General features: G+C 49.9%; 1 protein-coding gene across 1 annotated transcript; it reads left to right on the forward strand.

Annotated features, from left to right (window-relative positions):
- Positions 1–199: 199 nt before the first annotated feature.
- LOC119315893 (ABC transporter B family member 19-like) lies at positions 200–13,281 on the forward strand. The gene is made up of 13 exons (XM_037590340.1): positions 200–771; positions 913–967; positions 1,965–2,140; positions 2,253–2,453; positions 2,534–2,702; positions 2,991–3,081; positions 3,208–3,521; positions 4,476–4,515; positions 10,083–10,302; positions 10,559–10,911; positions 11,116–11,410; positions 11,462–11,525; positions 11,637–13,281. The coding sequence occupies exons 1-13, from the start codon at positions 496–498 to the stop codon at positions 13,130–13,132; spliced, it is 3,750 nt and encodes a 1,249-aa protein (XP_037446237.1). The 5' UTR covers positions 200–495; the 3' UTR covers positions 13,133–13,281.
- The last annotated feature ends 5,486 nt before the right edge of the window (positions 13,282–18,767 follow it).

Here is an 18,767-nt window from a genome sequence, read left to right on the forward strand (position 1 = left end):
AAGCCATCATATCAGGAGGCAAAAATGTGTTTAATTGGTAGGGTTAGGGGAATCTGAAGTAAGATCCTAGGCAGTAGTTTTGTTTTCTTGACTCTTACAAAATTCGTTGATGAAAACAAAGATGGTTACAGCAGCAAAAGATCCATGCTTTGTATTTTACAGTGGTGCAGCTTACAGTCAATAAATTCAAGTGCCACATGTCGCTTCAAACAAAAAGTATTGCGTAACAGCTTGATGGTTGCCATGCTGTGCCAGCAAAAATAGTTCCAACTGAGAACGGCAACTGCTAAGGCTGATACATCATGCTCATGTTCATTTAGGGAAATAACTAATGTTATCTGGTTTCATGCTGTAGCAGCTCAACATATAAACCTTGAGAGTAACAGGGTTTTGTCCTACCTTGTACCTGGAACCAAGCTATCGGTTACTATATATCACTTGTCTTTCTGCTACTCTTCTGCAAACTAGTGCAAGACTCACAAGAACAAAGGCATTATGGAAGAAAAGGACTGCCCCGTCGAATCCTTCAAACACGAGGATGACAAGAAAAGCACACCACCAGAAATAGCAGTTGCTGATGAACCGTTCCCATTCTTCGGCCTGCTTTGCTACGCCGATGCGCTAGATTGGCTGCTCATGGTATCAGGGACAATTGGGTCCTTCGTACACGGCATGGCACCTGCAATGTCATATTACATACTTGGCAAAGCTGTCGATATGTTTGGGGACAACATAGGCAATCGGGAGGCAATTGTCCATCAACTTACTAAGGTTAATTTTCTTTCCAAAATATTCAAGGCCATGATATAAGACATCATTAGATTTTGTGAAGTGTTTTTGTTTGATTTTATTAAGGTTAAGAAAGCTGTTGGCTATGTCACTGACGGTGTATATTCTTGTTCTGATTTGTAGTTACTTCCATATATGTGGTCCTTGGCAATTATTACACTTCCTGCTGGAATGATTGGTGAGTACACCTCTTCTAACTTTGCTAGTTTACCCAGTGTAAACAAAATCATGAAAGTTGATGGTATTACTTAATTATGATGAGCTAAACTATTTCACAGTTATGAGAGTACTGAAGAATAGTAGAATTACTTCAAGTCAACATGGTAGCACAATATAAGTGCATGCTTATTGTATAGTATTTGAGGTAATGAACATTGGCACAAAAGAAACATGAATCCTAGTTACAGTGGAAACTTCTGTATATGAATATAAGTTCTTATTTATAAAATACAAAATGTGCGTAACATCCAGGTGTCAGTCAATTTCAGTGGGGCCTAAGTCACCCTCTGTATGGCACTATTTGCAAAGTTGCATGCAAGTATGGCCTACATGTAATCCTCGGTTTGAGAAACTTGGTACCAAGCAACTTTGAGTTGAAATTAGGCCAAAATGCTGAATTGAGAGGATTCTTCAAAAGCTAGTTTTCACTGAAATTATGGAAATTCTAGCTGATTTCAGCGGCCCGTTAAAATTTTCAGTGATAACCAATTTCGGGCAGATTGAAATATAACTCAAATTTTGGTCAATTAAAAAAATTTAGGTGGTTCGGCTGAATTTGAAATTTCAGTGATTTTACTGGTTACCAGAATTGGTCTAAAAGGAGAAGTTGTGAACCCTTGAAGCTGGCTAGAATTTTATTATTTTGTGGTGATGCCCCAATCAAACATCTTATAGTAGCCACCTGACAATAGCTTGGCATAAAATATTATGTGAAGTTCAGAAGAACAGCAGCACATCACAAACCAAAGAAATGGGCACAGAAAACAATCTTTATGATGATAAAAGCGGGGAATTTCATAATAGCACCAATCTCTATTTAACTACTTCTCTTATTTAACTCTTCGTGCATGAACAAGAAAACACCACGTGATGGAAACACAAATAATATGAAATGGCATCAGTATATATTGAAATAAACTGTCTTACGTTTCTGCCACAATGTCCCTGTGCTGCAGAAATTACATGTTGGATGTACACAAGTCAGAGACAAATGACACACATGCAGATGGCATATCTGGGATCAGTACTCAGTCAAGATGTCGGAGCTTTTGACACCGACTTAACCACCGCGAACATCATGGCCGGAACAACTAATCACATGAGCGTCATAAAAGATGCAATTGGAGAGAAGGTATCAGTTTGCATGTTATAGCATTCACTGTATGTTTGTTAATCCAAAGAGAAGCAAAAAAGATTGTTTTATGGTAACAAATTATGAACAGTATCTTACTTATTTTTCTCAGATGGGTCACTTTATTTCTAATTTCTCCACATTCCTAGTCGCTGTCATTGTTGCTTTTGTGTGCTGCTGGGAGGTGGGTATGCTCTCTGTGTTAGTTGTTCCGATGCTTCTTGTGGTTGGAGCAACATATGCTAAAACAATGATTGGCATGTCGATGACAAGGACAGCTTTGGTCTCTGAAACAACCACTGTTGTGGAACAGGTACCTACACAATGACAGTTTTGTTAGAAATAAGCAGGTTACCATATTAAATGTATATTATAAAACATATATTTGTGCAGACTCTTTCACATATCAAGACTGTCTTCTCATTTGTTGGAGAAAACTCGGCGATGAAATCCTTTGTGAAATGCATGGACAAGCAATACAAGTTAAGCAAGAAAGAGGCATTCATAAAAGGACTAGGTTTGGGAATGTTACAGATTGTAACTTTCTGTTCGTACTCACTGAGGCCTCATTCGGTTTGGAGGATTTTCGTAGGAAAAACATAGGAATAAGGATTCCAGAGGAAAATTTCCTATGTATGCATTCGGTTTGTAGGAAATGCGTGCAGGAATTTCGTAGGAATACTACTCATTTCCCGTGTTTTTGGAGGAAACTACACATCCACTCAAAGCTCATTTTACGCGTAGGAACGAGGCAAGTCAATTCCTTAGGATGGCAAGTGCCATCCTATCATATTCCTATACTACTCCTAATTCCTACGTTTTGATTTCCTCCAAACCGAATGAGCCCTGGCAATCTATGTTGGAGCAGTAGCAGTAACTAGAAGATCCGCGAAAGCGGGTGAGACAATTGCGGCTGTTATTAACATCCTCTCCGGTGCAATGTAATACTGAGAACTATCTTTCTAGCAATATATCATACTGGCATGGTTATCCCAAATTACTATTCATCCAAAATAATTATCCTGCGGAGTAATCAGTGCTGATATTTTTGTTATCTGTGATTTCAGATATCTCTCAAATGCAGCTCCAGACCTTCAGATCTTCAGTCAAGCAAAAGCTGCTGGTAAAGAAGTGTTTAAGGTTATCAAAAGAAATCCAGTGATAAGTTCTGGATCAAATGGAAGAATATTGGAGAAGGTCATTGGTGACATTGAAATACGAGAGGTGCATTTCACATATCCATCCCGTGAAGATAACCCAATTCTCCAAGGTTTCTCACTGGCTGTACCGGCAGGCAAAATTGTGGCTCTTGTCGGGAGTAGTGGATGTGGGAAGAGCACTGTGATTTCTTTGGTTCAGAGGTTCTACGACGCAATGTCAGGTACACGTCTAGGACATATACCTAACACCGCACAAACTTTAGCCGAGGTGTGTATAAACTTCATATAGTTTGCTGGACTGTATTCAGCAGTGCTTGATTTTACGACTTCAGACTGCATTCTTGACATAATAAAGTTGCAAAAGTATCTTTTGTCACGGGGAACTCTTGCAATCCCCCTTTTGCTATGAAAATGGTGTCCTCTGTTGTGCCACTTGTTCTATCATACCCCATTTTGTTTCTGCCACTTCCATGTGGTTAAAGGGGTTTGATCATTAAGAAAAATAGATGAGCGGAGAGAAATACCAGAAATCATTATAAACTTAGAAATTGTAAATCAAGAAGAACAGATAAAATTCAAAACAAATAGTGAGCCACTGAATAATTTTGATTTCTGAAGCAAAGATGTAAAAATAAATTAAATAGTTTACAACGGGTAAATTTTAGGGGTCCCATAAACTTTAGAAATATTGATATGTTTCCATAGTGCAAATATTCTGATGAGAAATCCTAGTGTAAAAATTTAGAAAAAACTTGACCTTTTTCGCAACATCTTAAGTATATCCTGTTATAAAATATTACTAAATTTTCTTACTGGTTCAAAAGTGATCCATCATTTTCCCGTATTTCCAGTATTTTAATTTACCTTTTCTTAATTTATATTATCTTTTGTTTTTTTAATAAAAGAAAAACTAATTTTTTGATATTTTCCTAATGGTCAAACCCTTTGAACATACTTAAGTTGTCACAAACGCAACATGATGCCAGAATAGAGGAATTAAGGAGAAGATCGTTTTTAGAATGCAAAATGTTATTGCAAGATTTTGCAGTGGAAAAAGAAAACAATCATATTATATTCTACACCAAAAGTTAAATAATATGTTGACATGTCAAACAGAACCAATTGTTGCAAAAAAAAGGAAAATTCAAATGATGTGTAGAATGTAAAATTTTCAGATTTTACTTGTGTTTGTAATACAGTGTGGAATGCAGGTGACATATTATGTTATGACCGGCTTGGTCTATTCTAGGAAGAGGCCCACCGGGCATTATTATTAGGGGCTTGGCCCACAAGTTATCTTAGGCAAATTATCTTAGGAAAGTTATCTTAGGCTAAAGTTATAAATACTCATGTAAGACATCGTTTTGAGGCAAGCAATAAAGACTATTATTATCTTTTGTTGCCCGGCTCCTAGAGGAGCCGGAAACCCTAGCCGCCGCAGCCAAGCCGCCGCCGCCCTCAACCCTAGCCGCGACGGCGCCCTGCCGCCGGCGCGCCCGTTCCTCGCCGCGTCCACTCCCTCCTTGCCCCTACAACCTACGCAGTAGAGCCGGTAGGAACCCTAGTCCTACCAATTTGGTATCCAGAGACACCAGGCCCCCACCCCGCTCTCGTTGCCGCCGGCCACTTCCACCGCGATGGCGGAGATCGCATCCGGCACCACCATCACCACCGCGACAGCGCCCATCACCATCACGGCGGACCCGCCTCCGCTCCTCTCGCCCGAGGAGGTGTCGGGCACCCTGCGGGAGCTTGTCCAGGCGGTCAGGGGTATTACCCTCTACCTCGCCAGGAACCAGCCCCCGCCACCGAGCACCGGCACCACCGCCTACGGACCGCCGCCGCTACAGTGGCCCGCCCCGGCCTTCCAGGCGCCCTACGGAGGGACGTCCCAGCCGCCGCTGCTGCTGCCGCACTACTCGGCTGCGGGACAGCCGTGGCCAGCATGGCCGGCCTCCACCGCGCCGCCGGGGGGGCCGACCCAGCAGCTTCTTCCGGCGCCACCGCCGGCCCCCACGCCGCAGGCGCCGGTGCAGCAGCTCCACCAGGCGCCGCCGCCATCGACAGTACCACCACCCGCGCCTAGGGCTACGGGTCGGCCCCTGCACCAGGTGCAGTTTCCACCGTCACCATGGCCGATCCCCGCTTGGGCGACCGGCTCGTCTCCGGGCCCGGTCTACTCCACGGCGCCGGAACACCCAATGCCCTCCCTGCGGTTTGATCACCCCTCCAGCTCGGCGAACTACGCCCCGACGCTTCCCGACCCAGCATACGCGCCGGCGGCGACTGCGGCCGCCCCCGGGCACGGCGGGCCGACACCCCCTCGCTTCGCCAAACTGGACTTCGCCACGTACGAGGGCACGGAGGACCCCCTCAACTGGCTCAACCAGTGCGAGCAGTTCTTTCGAGGGCAGCGGACGCTCGCTTCGGATCGTACCTGGCTCGCGTCCTATCATCTTCGAGGCACAGCGCAGACCTGGTACTACGCCCTCGAGCAGGACGAGGGCGCCATGCCACCTTGGGAGCGCTTCCGTGAGCTCTGTCTCCTCCGTTTTGGGCCTCCTATCCACGGGAGCCGACTGGCGGCCCTCGGCCGTTTACCGTTCACATCTACGGTGCAGGATTACGCCGGCCGCTTCCAAGCCCTGGCGTGCCACGCGCCGGGCGTCTCCGCGACCCAGCGCGCCGAGCTCTTTGTGGGCGGTCTGCCGGACCATATCCGCGTGGACGTCGAGCTCCGGGATCCCCCCGACCTCCAGACGGCCATGTACTACGCCCGGGCCTTCGAGCAGCGGGCCCAGGCACTGCAGCAGCCACTCGGACGGAGCGGCCGCCAGCCCAGTCGGCCAGCACCGACTTCCTCAGCCCTGGGTCGGCCTCTCCCAGCCGCGACGGCCACACCCCCGGCCGCCACACGACCCTTCCGTCGGCTGTCACCGGCCGAGCAGCAGGAGCGTCGCCGTCAGGGTCTCTGCTTCAACTGCGATGAGCCCTACACGCCGACCCATGTCTGCCCCCGCCTCTTTTATTTAGAGACGGCCGACTACATCGAGGAGGACGACTCGCCCGACCCGTTACATCCGCCTGCGGCGACCGAGGACGCGGCCGCGGATTCCGCAGCGACGGCGTGCGTCGTCTCCCTTCACGCCCTGGCCGGCATCCGGGGCGAGCGGACCATGCTGCTGCCCGTGACGATCCATGGCGAGCGACTGGTGGCCCTGCTAGATACGGGCTCCACACACAACTTTCTGCCCGAGTCGACCATGCGTCGGCTAGCCCTCCCGACGACGGGCGGGGAGCGCCTGCGGATCACAGTGGCGAACGGCGATCGCCTCCAGTGCCATGGGCTAGCCCGCGACGTTCCCATCTCCATCGGCGGCGAACACTTTTCCATCACCTGTGCAGGGATCGATCTGGGCTGCTTCGACTTCATCCTCGGGGTGGACTTTCTCCGGACCCTCGGCCCCATCCTGTGGGATTTTGACGCGCTCACGATGACATTCTGGCGGCAGGGCCGCCGCATCTGGTGGGAGGGCATTGGGGGCGCCGCGCCTGCCGTGCCACACCTCCAGCTGGCTGTCGCGTCCTCGGAGGCCGAGCACCCCCTGCTGGATTCTCTTCTGCACCAGCACAGCGACATCTTCGACGATCCGCGGGGTCTTCCGCCTGCCCGGGTGTACGACCATCATATTCACCTCGTACCAGGTTCCACTCCGGTGGCGGTGCGGCCCTACCGCTACCCCCAGCTGCAGAAGGATGAGTTGGAGCGCCAGTGTGCCCTGATGCTCGCCGCAGGCATCATCCGGATCTCCACATCGCCCTTCACGGCGCCGGTGCTTCTCGTCCGTAAGTCAGACGGCACATGGCGCTTCTGCATCGACTACCACGCCCTCAACGCACTCACGCTCAAGGACAAGTTCCCTATACCGGTGGTCGACGAGCTCTTGGATGAGCTCCATGGGGCACGCTTCTTCACCAAGCTCGATCTCCGGTCGGGCTATCATCAGGTGTGCATGCATCCGGACGACATCGCCAAGACGGCGTTTCGCACCCACCATGGCCACTTCGAGTTCTTGGTGATGCCTTTCGGCCTCGCCAACGCCCCGACGACATTCCAGGCCCTGATGAACGACGTCCTTCGACCCTACTTACGGCGGTTTGTGCTTGTTTTCTTTGATGACATTCTTATCTACAGCGCCACCTGGGCCGAACATCTCCAGCACGTCGCCATCGTCTTCAACGAGCTTCGGGCGCACCACCTCCACCTTAAGCGCTCGAAGTGCTCGTTCGGGACGCCTACCGTCGCCTACCTCGGCCATGTCATCTCGGCCGACGGGGTGGCTATGGACGCCGATAAGGTGGCGGCCGTCTCCGCCTGGCCGACGTCTCACTCGCCGCGGGCTCTCCGCGGGTTCCTCGGACTCGCCGGCTACTACCGGAAATTTATCCGGGAGTTCGGACTCATCGCGGCGCCCCTCACGCGGTTGCTTCGCCGCGACGCCTTCGCCTGGGACGACGAGGCGACGACGGCGTTCGAGGCCCTCAAGGGGGCCCTCACGACGGGCCCCGTCCTCCAGATGCCCGACTTCGACCGCCCGTTCGTGGTGGACTGCGACGCCTCGGGCGCCGGGTTCGGCGCCGTACTTCATCAGGGCGATGGGCCCCTCGCTTTCTTCAGCCGGCCTTTCGCTCCGCGCCATCTTAAGTTGGCAGCTTACGAGCGGGAGCTCATTGGCCTCGTCCAGGCCGTGCGTCATTGGCGGCCATACTTGTGGGGGCGGACCTTCCACATTCGCACGGACCACTACAGCCTGAAGTTCTTGCTGGATCAACGGCTGTCGACCGTTCCGCAGCACCAGTGGACAGCAAGCTCTTCGGCTTCGACTTCTCCGTCGAGTATCGGCCGGGCCGTCTTAACACCGTGGCCGACGCGCTGTCCCGTCGCGATTCCGACCTCGCGCCACCCGCCGACGCGTCCGCCGGGACGGCCCTGTGCATCCGCTCCGGGCCATCGTTCGGTCTCTTCACCGACATTCGACGCGCCACTGCAACGGCAGATGACGCCGCACTTCTTCAGCAGCAGCTCGCGGCCGGCGACTTGGAGGAGCCCTGGCGCTTCTCTGACGGACTGCTCCTCCATGGGCGCCAGATTTTTGTTCCAGCGCATGATGATCTCCGTCACCAGGTGTTGCAGCTCGCCCACTCGGCGGGCCATGAGGGTGTGTAGAAAACCCTCCATCGTCTTCGCGCCGACTTCTACATCCCTGGCGATCGTGCCCTGGTCCGCGACTGGGTTCGGTCTTGTCAGACTTGCCAGCGCAACAAGACAGAGACCCTGAGGCCGGCGGGGCTCCTTCAGCCCTTGGAGGTGCCGTCTCAGGTTTGGGCGGATATCTCCTTGGACTTCATCGAGGGCCTTCCCAAGGTGGGGGGCAAGTCGGTCATCCTCACGGTGGTCGATCGCTTCTCTAAGTATGCCCACTTCATCGCGCTGGGCCATCCGTACACGGCGGCGTCCGTGGCCCGGGCCTTCTTCGACGGCATAGTCCGTCTACACGGGTTCCCGACGTCGATCGTCAGTGATCGGGACCCAGTCTTCACGGGCCATGTCTGGCGCGACCTCTTCAGGATGGCGGGTGTCCAGCTCCGCCTGAGTACGGCATTCCATCCTCAGACGGACGGTCAGTCTGAGGTGGTTAACAAGGTCATTGCCATGTATTTGCGTTGTGTGACAGGTGATCGGCCTCGCGCTTGGGTGGACTGGCTCTCTTGGGCGGAGTACTGCTACAACACTTCTTATCACTCCGCCTTGCGCGCGACGCCATTTGAGGTGGTCTATGGTCGACCACCCCCGCCTATACTTCCGGTTGACCCGGAGACGGCTCGGACGGCGGTTGCGGGTGACCTTATCCGCACCCGTGATGAGATGCTGGTTGAGGTCCGTCAGCGTCTCCTTCAGGCCCAGCAGACGGCCAAGCACTACTACGACGATCATCATCGCGAGGCGGAGTTCGCAGTGGGTGACTGGGTGTGGCTGCGTCTTCTCCACCGCTCTACGCAGTCACTGGACCCGCGCGCGAAGCGCAAGCTTGGTCCTCGCTACGCCGGGCCCTTCCCTGTCATGGAGCGCATTGGGAAGGTGGCCTATCGTCTTCAGCTTCCAGCCCGCGCCCGCATCCACGACGTGTTCCATGTGGGGCTGCTCAAGCCTTTCCGTGGCGAGCCACCAGCGGCTCCTCCGGTGCTTCCTCCAACCGCCGATGGTCGCATTCTTCCAGAGCCAGCAAAGGTGTTGCAGGCCCAGCTCCGTCGTGGCGTCTGGTTCGTCCTAATTCAGTGGGCGGGCCTTCCGGAGGAGGAGGCTACTTGGGAGCAGCGTGAGGATTTCCGTCAACACTATCCAGACTTTCAGCTCGAGGACGAGCTGTTTGCGCAGGCGGGGAGAGATGTTATGACCGGCTTGGTCTATTCTAGGAAGAGGCCCACCGGGCATTAGTATTAGGGGCTTGGCCCACAATTTATCTTAGGAAAGTTATCTTAGGCTAAAGTTATAAATACTCATGTAAGACATCGTTTTGAGGCAAGCAATAAAGACTATTATTATCTTTTGTTGCCCGGCTCCTAGAGGAGCCGGAAACCCTAGCCGCCGCAGCCAAGCCGCCGCCGCCCTCAACCCTAGCCGCGACGGCGCCCTGCCGCCGGCGCGCCCGTTCCTCGCCGCGTCCACTCCCTCCTTGCCCCTACAACCTACGCAGTAGAGCCGGTAGGAACCCTAGTCCTACCATATTAATTGACGGTCAAAACATGAAGGAACTTGATCTGAAGTCCCTGAGGAGAAATATAGGTTCAGTGTCTCAAGAACCATCACTCTTTTCTGGTACTATTTCTGATAATTTGAGAATTGGCAAAATGAGTGCAACTGATGAAGAGGTCACTGAAGCAGCAAAAACAGCTAATGTGCACACCTTTATTTCCAAACTTCCAAACCAATACTCAACTGAGGTAAGACTTATGTTCACAAAGCAAGGACAGTGAAAACTTCACAAACCTCTCTTTTATTCTAGTATGTTCTAAGTAAAATTATTGAGTTTAATAGCCTTACAGAAATGCAGACTACATTTCAAATTGGGCACTCCATTGTCCCTATCCCTAGGTAGTCCATAGCGAGCAGCAATTTGTTGCATAAAGGATAGCTAACTTATTTAGATACCAAATCTTTATAATAGTGAGCATTACCCCTATTCATGGATTACTTCAGGTAGGAGAAAGAGGTGTGCAACTATCAGGAGGCCAGAAACAGAGAATAGCGATCGCAAGGGCTATTCTAAAAAATCCTCCAATTCTTCTGCTTGATGAAGCCACAAGTGCTCTTGATTCAGAATCCGAGAAGCTAGTTCAGGATGCTCTTGACAGAGCTATGCAAGGGAGAACTGTCATCTTGATTGCCCACAGAATATCAACAATTATAAACGCGGACAAGATTGTTGTTGTGGAGAATGGAAGAGTAGCTCATTCTGGAACTCATAGAGAATTGCTGGAGAAAAGTGCATTCTACTCGAGTGTATGTAACATGCAGAATCTGGAGAAGGAATCTGGCCAGAGTAGAGACAGGTAAATGTAATCAATTACATGCTTCTTTACACTGTATAATGTCCCCTTATCAAATCCATCATCACATTGTACATGTGCCAGAAGATGAATCGGCGCTGTGCTGAAAATATGTTTCTCTAAACTGGACCAACATAAAGTACCTAATTTGATTACTTATAATAAGGGTACAGCGCACTCACTAGTTTATTTTGAGTGGTAAAACAGAATCACTGAACAAGACGAAGAAGAACAAGACAACAAGCCATCTTTCACTGCAGATGATAAAGAGAAGAAAATTGAATTGACCTCAAAGCAACCGAAGCAAGGGGCCAGAAAGAGAACATCTGCTTTCTACAGAATATTTCTTCGAACATTTAAACTTGTGCCTGGTAAAGTTCTGCTGGGTTCTACAGCAGCAGCAGTCTCTGGGATCTCGAGGCCTATATTTGCTTTCTTCATTATAACGGTTGCCATGGCATACCTGGAGACAGATGCGCAGAGAATAGTTGGCAAATACTCGGTAATTTTGTTCCTAGTTGGGTTTTAAACATTTTTCAGTAACATCTTTCAGCACTATATTTATGGCCTGGTCGGTGAAAGGGCGATAAATAACCTAAGGGAGGCCCTCTTTTCAGGTATGACACACGAACATAAAGTTTCGGGTCTCTCACGAGTGTCATTTAGCACAGGCGTATATGGACGGTCATTGTCTTGAATGTAACACCATCTCTCTTTGCTAAATGCAGTCGTTCTTCGGAGCGAAGTAGGTTGGTTCGAAGAACCCGGGAACAGCGTCGGCTTCCTGACCGCACGTGTTGTCAGCGACACCTCAATGATCAAAACGGTTATATCCGACCGGATGTCCGTCATCGTTCAGTGCATCTCTTCCATCCTGATAGCAACGGTGTTAAGCACAGCAGTGAACTGGAGGATGGCTCTAGCCGTATATGCTATGATGCCATGCCACCTAATCGCCGGCCTCGTACAAGTCAGGTCAGCGAAAGGCTTTGCCACTGACAATTCCACTTCCCACCAGAAGCTCATCTCGCTCACCTCAGAGGCCGTCAGCAACATCCGCACCGTGGCGTCTTTCGTTCAGGAAGAGGAGATACTCAGGAAAGCGGACTTGGCACTTCAAGAACCGATGCAGACTATCAGGATGGAGATCATCAAGTACGGGGCGTTGCAGGGGGCTGCCCTCTGCCTATGGCACATGACGCACGCCATCCAGTTGAGCTGCAGCATTGCGCTGATTGGCAATGGACTGGCAACGTTTGAAAACTGTGTACGGTCATACCAGACGTTCGCGCTGACGGTGCCTTCCATCACGGAGCTATGGACCTTGATCCCTATGGTCATGTCGGCGCTCGCGGTACTGGACCCTGCGCTCGACATTCTTGACAGAGAAACAACGATTGTGCCGGATGTACCAAAAGTATCTCATGATGAAGAAGACACAATTGTGGGTGGCGTCGCGTTTGAAGGCGTCAGCTTCAGCTATCCCTCCAGAGCAAAGGTGGCCATTCTGGATGGCTTCAGTCTCGCCATTGAGCCAGGCCAGAGGGTCGCCTTGGTCGGCCCGAGCGGCGCCGGGAAGTCCACGGTGTTCGCGCTCCTGCTAAGGTTCTACGAGCCTAGCCAAGGAAGAGTGCTCGTGGACGGTAAGGACATCAGGGGCTACAACCTGAAGTGGCTGAGGAGGCAGATAGGGCTGGTCCAGCAGGAGCCGATCCTGTTCAACCTGTCCATCAGGGAGAACATCAGCTACGGCAACGAAGGCGCGTCGGAGGCGGAGATAGTGCAGGCCGCGACGGAGGCCAACATCCACGAGTTCATCAGCGGCCTGTCGGCGGGGTATGGCACCGTGGTCGGGGACAAAGGGAGCCAGCTTTCCGGGGGGCAGAAGCAGAGGATCGCCATCGCCAGGACCATTCTGAAGAAGCCTGCCATACTGCTGCTGGACGAGGCGACCAGCGCCCTGGACGGCGAGTCCGAGAGGGTGGTGATGAGCTCCCTGGCCGCGAAGGGGTGGGGGAAGAGCAGTATCGGCGAGGTGTCGTCGAGCACGACCACGAGCATCACGATCGCGCACCGGCTGTCCACGGTGGCGAACGCGGATGTGATCGTCGTGATGGAGAAAGGTGCGGTGGTCGAGATGGGCAGCCATGAGGCGCTGGTCTCTGGGAGCAATGGTGTTTACTCGCGGATGTACCGTGTGCACGTCAAAGGGGCGAAGGACTGAGTTTCTTTGCATGGGTTTCTGATATGGCTGCAGCATTATTAGAAATTAAAGCATCGAAAATTCTAGACTAACGGACTAATACAGGGTTTTACGGGTTTTACTCTGTGTTATAACAATTTAAGCATCATTTGCTAAGTTTAGGTCTTATCTTGGTGGGGAAACTTGCAGCCCTGTGCACTGGATAAGCTAACTGTCACTTACAGCCGTGTTTCCCTGCATTGTGTCATTGTGTGGGGAAACGTTTACAAACGGTGCACCGGCCGAAGCTTCGGCCTGTCCCGCGCACGCCGCTCGATCGTGTAGCGATCCAGCGCTCCCGCACCTCCCGATCCACGTTTGCATGTTGGTTTTCTTTTCTTGGCCCACCACGTTTACTCGGTCAGCTCTATTTTCACCAACCGCTCAATCTGTAGGGTGGAAAAAAGAGCTATAATTGCAGACGGACGAAGTTGCATCCGTTTCTTGTTGCAACGACGACGATTTTTGCTACCACTATCGTTGTCTTTTGCTACGACCAGCGTGTTTATTTGCTACATCCATTTTTAACGGTGATGATTGGTGGCCGGCGTTCGTGCAGATGACTGGGACAACGATTTTTGCTGCAACTATCGTTGGATTTTGCTACAACTGACGAAGAAATTTGCGACATCAATTCATGGCAGAGATGCACCCGGGACAACAACGACGATGATTTTTGGTTGCAAATGTCGTTGTCTTCTGCTACCACCAGCGAGTTTTTGCTACATCTATCTTAATGGTGATGATTGGTGGCCATCACCCGTGCAACCCTGTGCAGCGAACGTCGACGGTGGAAAAAAGCTTCAACCATCGATTTCTTGCCCAAATGAAAAAAGCTGCAACCGTTTACATGAAAGCTTCAACTTGTTTACATGAAATTGCTGGAACCGGCTTTTCTTCCTCGACGATGGCCATGGCGTCTCTTTGTAGCAATTTTTTCTGCGCTATAGGTTGAAGCACCGTCGTCGCCATTGTTTTTGCTAGTTGCAGCTTCCTCGCAGCATGGTCACAACATTTTTTTGCTGACGGATCCAGCAATCGGCGTATGGCAGTCTCTTGCCGTTGAAACAAATTACGTTGCCGGTTCCAGCTTTTGTGGATACTGTTTGTAACTGTAACGCCCCAAGACCAGAGCTTCAGATGCCTTCCAGGGTTTTCATGTTTTGTTTCGTCTGTTGCATTCATCTTTGCATCGCGTGCATTGCATCATGTCATCATGCCATCATGTCATTTCTTTTTTCTTAACTCAACTAAATAAATGGCATGGATCTTTGATCCATTTAAACCGAGGGAACTCACATGGTGGTTTCTCTTTATAACCTATCCTCCCGATAGTAGGGAGCTATATTCAATATTTCTTTAATTTGATATTCACCATAACACACGTGCAAAAATAATCCTCATGCCTATTTCCACTTCGAGTTTGACCTTCAAATCTTGTCCACAATTCTATATCTCTTTTATCGAGGTTCCTCTAAAAACCGAACATTTTGGACCTTCCAAACCTCCACTTCCTATTCACCCATTTGAATTTAATTCAAATGTGTTTGAATCTAAGCCTTGCATCCATGCCCACTCCTATTTTCTTGGATTAGACTCATTTTTATGAGTTTGAGAGTATATTCTTTCTCCTACCATCTTCTTTTCTCTCTTTTCTTTCTTTCTTTCTTGTTTTTCTTCTCTGTTTTTTTCTGTTCTTTAGAGTGAGAGAGAGAGCCCAACCCAGCTACAACCTATGCTAGGCCGGCCCTTTAGTCCCACCTAACCCTTGCATGTAGCCCACTAGTGCCGCAACCCTAGACCCAGGGAGCCCGACTCCCTTCTCCCTCGATACCTTCCCCTCGCGCTGCCATCTCCCTCTCGTTCCCTGGCCCCTCCTCCTCACGGCCTTAGGGTCCGTCGCTGCCCCATGTTGCTGCTGCTTCGTTGCCCGCCTCCCATCGATGACCGGGGCTGCATGTTTCGGTTCGCCAAGTACCACCACACCTGAGTCTTTGCCTTGCTTCGTTTTGGGATTGAAGACCGAGATGAGACCGCCAAGACCCTGAACGACTACCGCCGCCGAAGTCCGCGAGTACAACTACTTCCACAACGCGTCGTGTACGACTACCATCGCTTGGGTTTGACAAGACTCCGAGTACCACTACGCCCCATCGAACCCAAACCGTCTCGTTTGCACGCTTCGAAGGTATAACCGCCGAGACGACCTCCCGAGAATGAATGTGTAACACCCTCGATGCGACTATATCTCCCACGTGTCGAGGCACGACTTAGAGGCATAATCGCATTGAAGGCATATGTCGCAAGTTAGGCAATCTTCACAATCATCCCATGTAATATAGATAATTAAAGGGGAGATAACATAGTTGGCTTACACTCGCCATGTCAATCAAGTACTTAAATATCATTACATCAACCAAACACTCATGGCCCGACTACGGCGCCAAAATAAAAGATAACCCAACATGCGACACGGTCCCGATCACCCCCAACTGGGCACCACTACTGATCATCAGGAAAGGAAACATAGTAACATTGAGAGTCCTCGTCGAACTCCCACTTGAGCTCGAGCGCGTCACCTGGAGCAGAATCATCAGGCCCTGCATCTGGTGTAATAGTAATCTGTGAGCCACAGGGACTCAGCAATCTCGCACCCTCGCGATCAAGACTATTTAAGCTTATAGGTAAGGCAAGGTAAATATGTGGAGCTGCAGCAAGCGACTAGCAAATATGGTGGCTATCCTGTTCGCAAAAGAGAGCGAGAAGAGGAGGCAAAGCGCGAGTGAGAAACTAGAGAGCAACCTGTGCAAACATTACTCCAACACCGTGTCCACTTCCCGGACTCCACCGAGAAGAGGGCATCACGGTAACTCACACGGTTGATTCATTTTAATTAAGTTAAGGTTCAAGTTATCTACAACCGGACATTAACAAAATCCCATCTGCCCATAACCGCGGGCATGACTTTCGAAAGTTCAAATCCCTGCAAAGGAGTCCCAATTTAGCCCATGACAAGCTCTCACGGTCAACAAAGGAATAGACCTCCTCCCGAGACGTTCCGATCAGACTCGGTACCTCGGTTCTTCAAGACACTTCGACAGGTTAAAACAAGACCAGCAACACCGCCCGAATGTGCCGACAAATCCCGATAGGAGCTGCACATATCTCGTTCTCAGGGCACACTCAGATGAGACATCCTACGAGTAAAACGAACCCTCAAGTTGCCCCGAGGTGGCCCCGCAGTCTACTCGGTCGGACCAACACTCAGAGGAGCACTGGCCCGGGGGGGGGGGGTTTAAATAAGATGACCCCCGGGCTCCGGAAACCCAAGGGAAAAAGAGGCTAGGTGGCAAATGATAAAACCAAGGTTGGGCATTGCTGGAAAAGCTTTAATCAAGGCGAACTATCAAGGGGTTCCCATTATAACCCAACCGCGTAAGAAACGCAAAATCCGGGAACATAACACCGATATGATGGAAACTAGGGCGGCAAGAGTGGAACAAAACACTAGGCGAGAGGCCGAGCCTTCCACCCTTTACCAAGTATATAGATGCATTAAGATAACATGGCAATATAATGATATCCCAACAAGTAAATAGATGTTCCAGCAAGGAACATTCTCCAATCTTCACCTGCAACTAGCAACACTATAAGAGGGGCTGAGCAAAGCGGTAACATAGCCAATCAACGGTTTGCTAGGACATGGTGGGTTAGAGGTTTGACATGGCAATTTGGGAGGCTTGAAAGCAAGTGGTAGGCATCGTAGCATAGGCATAGCAAAAGAGCGAGCATCTAGCAAAGCAAAGATAGTAGTGATTTCGAGGGTATGATCATCTTGCCTGCAAAGTTGTCAGAGTTGACTGGATCCTCGAAAGCAAACTCAACGGGCTCCTCGTTAGCGAACTCGTCTCCCGGCTGTACCCAAACAAGACAAACAAGCAACAAGGACATAATCAACCACGTGCAAGGATCAAACAATATGATGCAAGGATGGTATGCTATGCGGGATGCATATGCAAGATTTGACAAGGGATGCATGAACCTGGCCTCAATTTGGGAATCCAAGTGTGCCACTGGAAAGATGAGATGAAATCGCTTGAAAACGATATAAAGAACGCCGGAATCGGAGTTACAGTTTGGAAATGGCAAGCGATTCAAATATGACCACGTTCTGCGATTTACAGCAAGTAGCCATCTAAATGCAATGAGATGAACAAGCTACAGCACCCAAACATGGCATAAAAATACATGGCAGGGATGCATTCATGATGCTTAACAAAAGTCTAGCATTGAGCTATGACCAATTCATCCATTAACAGGTTCAAATAAGCATGGCAAAAATGCATATGGTAAACAGATCTCAGACTTAGTGAAATTAACACTTGTCTGGAATTTCAGATCAGGTAGCACACTTCGGAGCAACAAAACTACATGCTACAGGACCTGAACATGGCAAAGTAAAGCATGACATGGAGCTACTCAAAAAGCTTAACAAAAGTCCCTTAGTGACCTTGAGCCAAAAGGGACCAGAAAATACAATTGCAAGCATGTGAACATGGCAAAAACATAATCAGTTCACAGACTTGGTGAAAACTGGAGCATGCTGAAAACAGATATCAAGTAGGCATGTTTACGAGCTCGATGCACTCACTACGGAGCAAGTCATGATAATCTAAGCATACACCCATCAAGAATACACAAAATGCAAGCTAGAAATGGCAAGAACAATAACATAGCATGCACGGATCAACTACAACATCATCGGCAAAATAACTAACAAGTAGACAATCCGCCCAGATTCACGAAGTAGCAAAAGTAGAGCTCGATTGACTCAAGCTAGGGTGCTCCATAATTGCAAACAAAGACATGAATGGATAGAGCACTACAATATTAACAAAACATCCTTACTAATCATCCTCAAAAGAGGCACGGATCACTAGGAAACAACATGAACATATGGCAATATGAGATAAACAGCTCAAGGACTTGGTGGAAATGCTAAGTCCCTGAAATCAGCTTTACCAAGTGCCTCACTTGGCAAGCTTGTGCTAGTCACCACACACATCACAAAAATACATGGGTTGCACCTCTGGAAAGATGGCAAAACCTTTAACAAAACATATGTAGAGCTCATGGGCATATCATGCACACAATAATCATGGCAAAAATGACAAAAATCTAAATGGAGTAGCAGATCTGACAAATATCTCAAGTAGCACTCTTCTAACAGCATTTCGGGCATCAAGATGAACTCAAATGAAAATGATGCAATGGAATGAAATGATGAACTCTCTGAGACGAACATTTTGATATGCTATATGCCCAAAACGGAGCTACGGATGAGGAGTTATGATGCAATGAACATGGCAATTTGAACTAGGGTTTCGGGCAAAAAATCAACTGATCCAATCTCCAGATCTGGAAACACTGTTCACGCGCGGGGTACGAAGTTCGCCGGAGTTGGAGCTTGAGGTCGCCGGAGTGGGTGGTGGCTGGATCTGGCCGAGGGGACGCCGGATCTGGCCGGGGCGACGCCGATCGCCGGCGGGGGCGCGGACTCCGGCGCGGGCGAAGTCGCCGGAGCGACGAGGTAGCCGCGGGCGGCTGGTGGCGCATC

Source organism: Triticum dicoccoides, chromosome 6A (assembly GCF_002162155.2).
Source record: "Triticum dicoccoides isolate Atlit2015 ecotype Zavitan chromosome 6A, WEW_v2.0, whole genome shotgun sequence".
Classification (NCBI taxonomy): domain Eukaryota; kingdom Viridiplantae; phylum Streptophyta; class Magnoliopsida; order Poales; family Poaceae; genus Triticum; species Triticum dicoccoides.

Excerpts from the sequence above, each read along its gene's own strand:
- LOC119315893 (XM_037590340.1), top strand. The coding sequence starts at position 496 with ATGGAAGAAAAGGACTGCCCCGTCGAATCCTTCAAACACGAGGATGAC. Across the intron at positions 968-1,964 it reads ACTTCCTGCTGGAATGATTG|AAATTACATGTTGGATGTAC; the intron begins GTGAGTACACCT and ends CCTGTGCTGCAG. Across the intron at positions 2,454-2,533 it reads CAACCACTGTTGTGGAACAG|ACTCTTTCACATATCAAGAC; the intron begins GTACCTACACAA and ends ATATTTGTGCAG.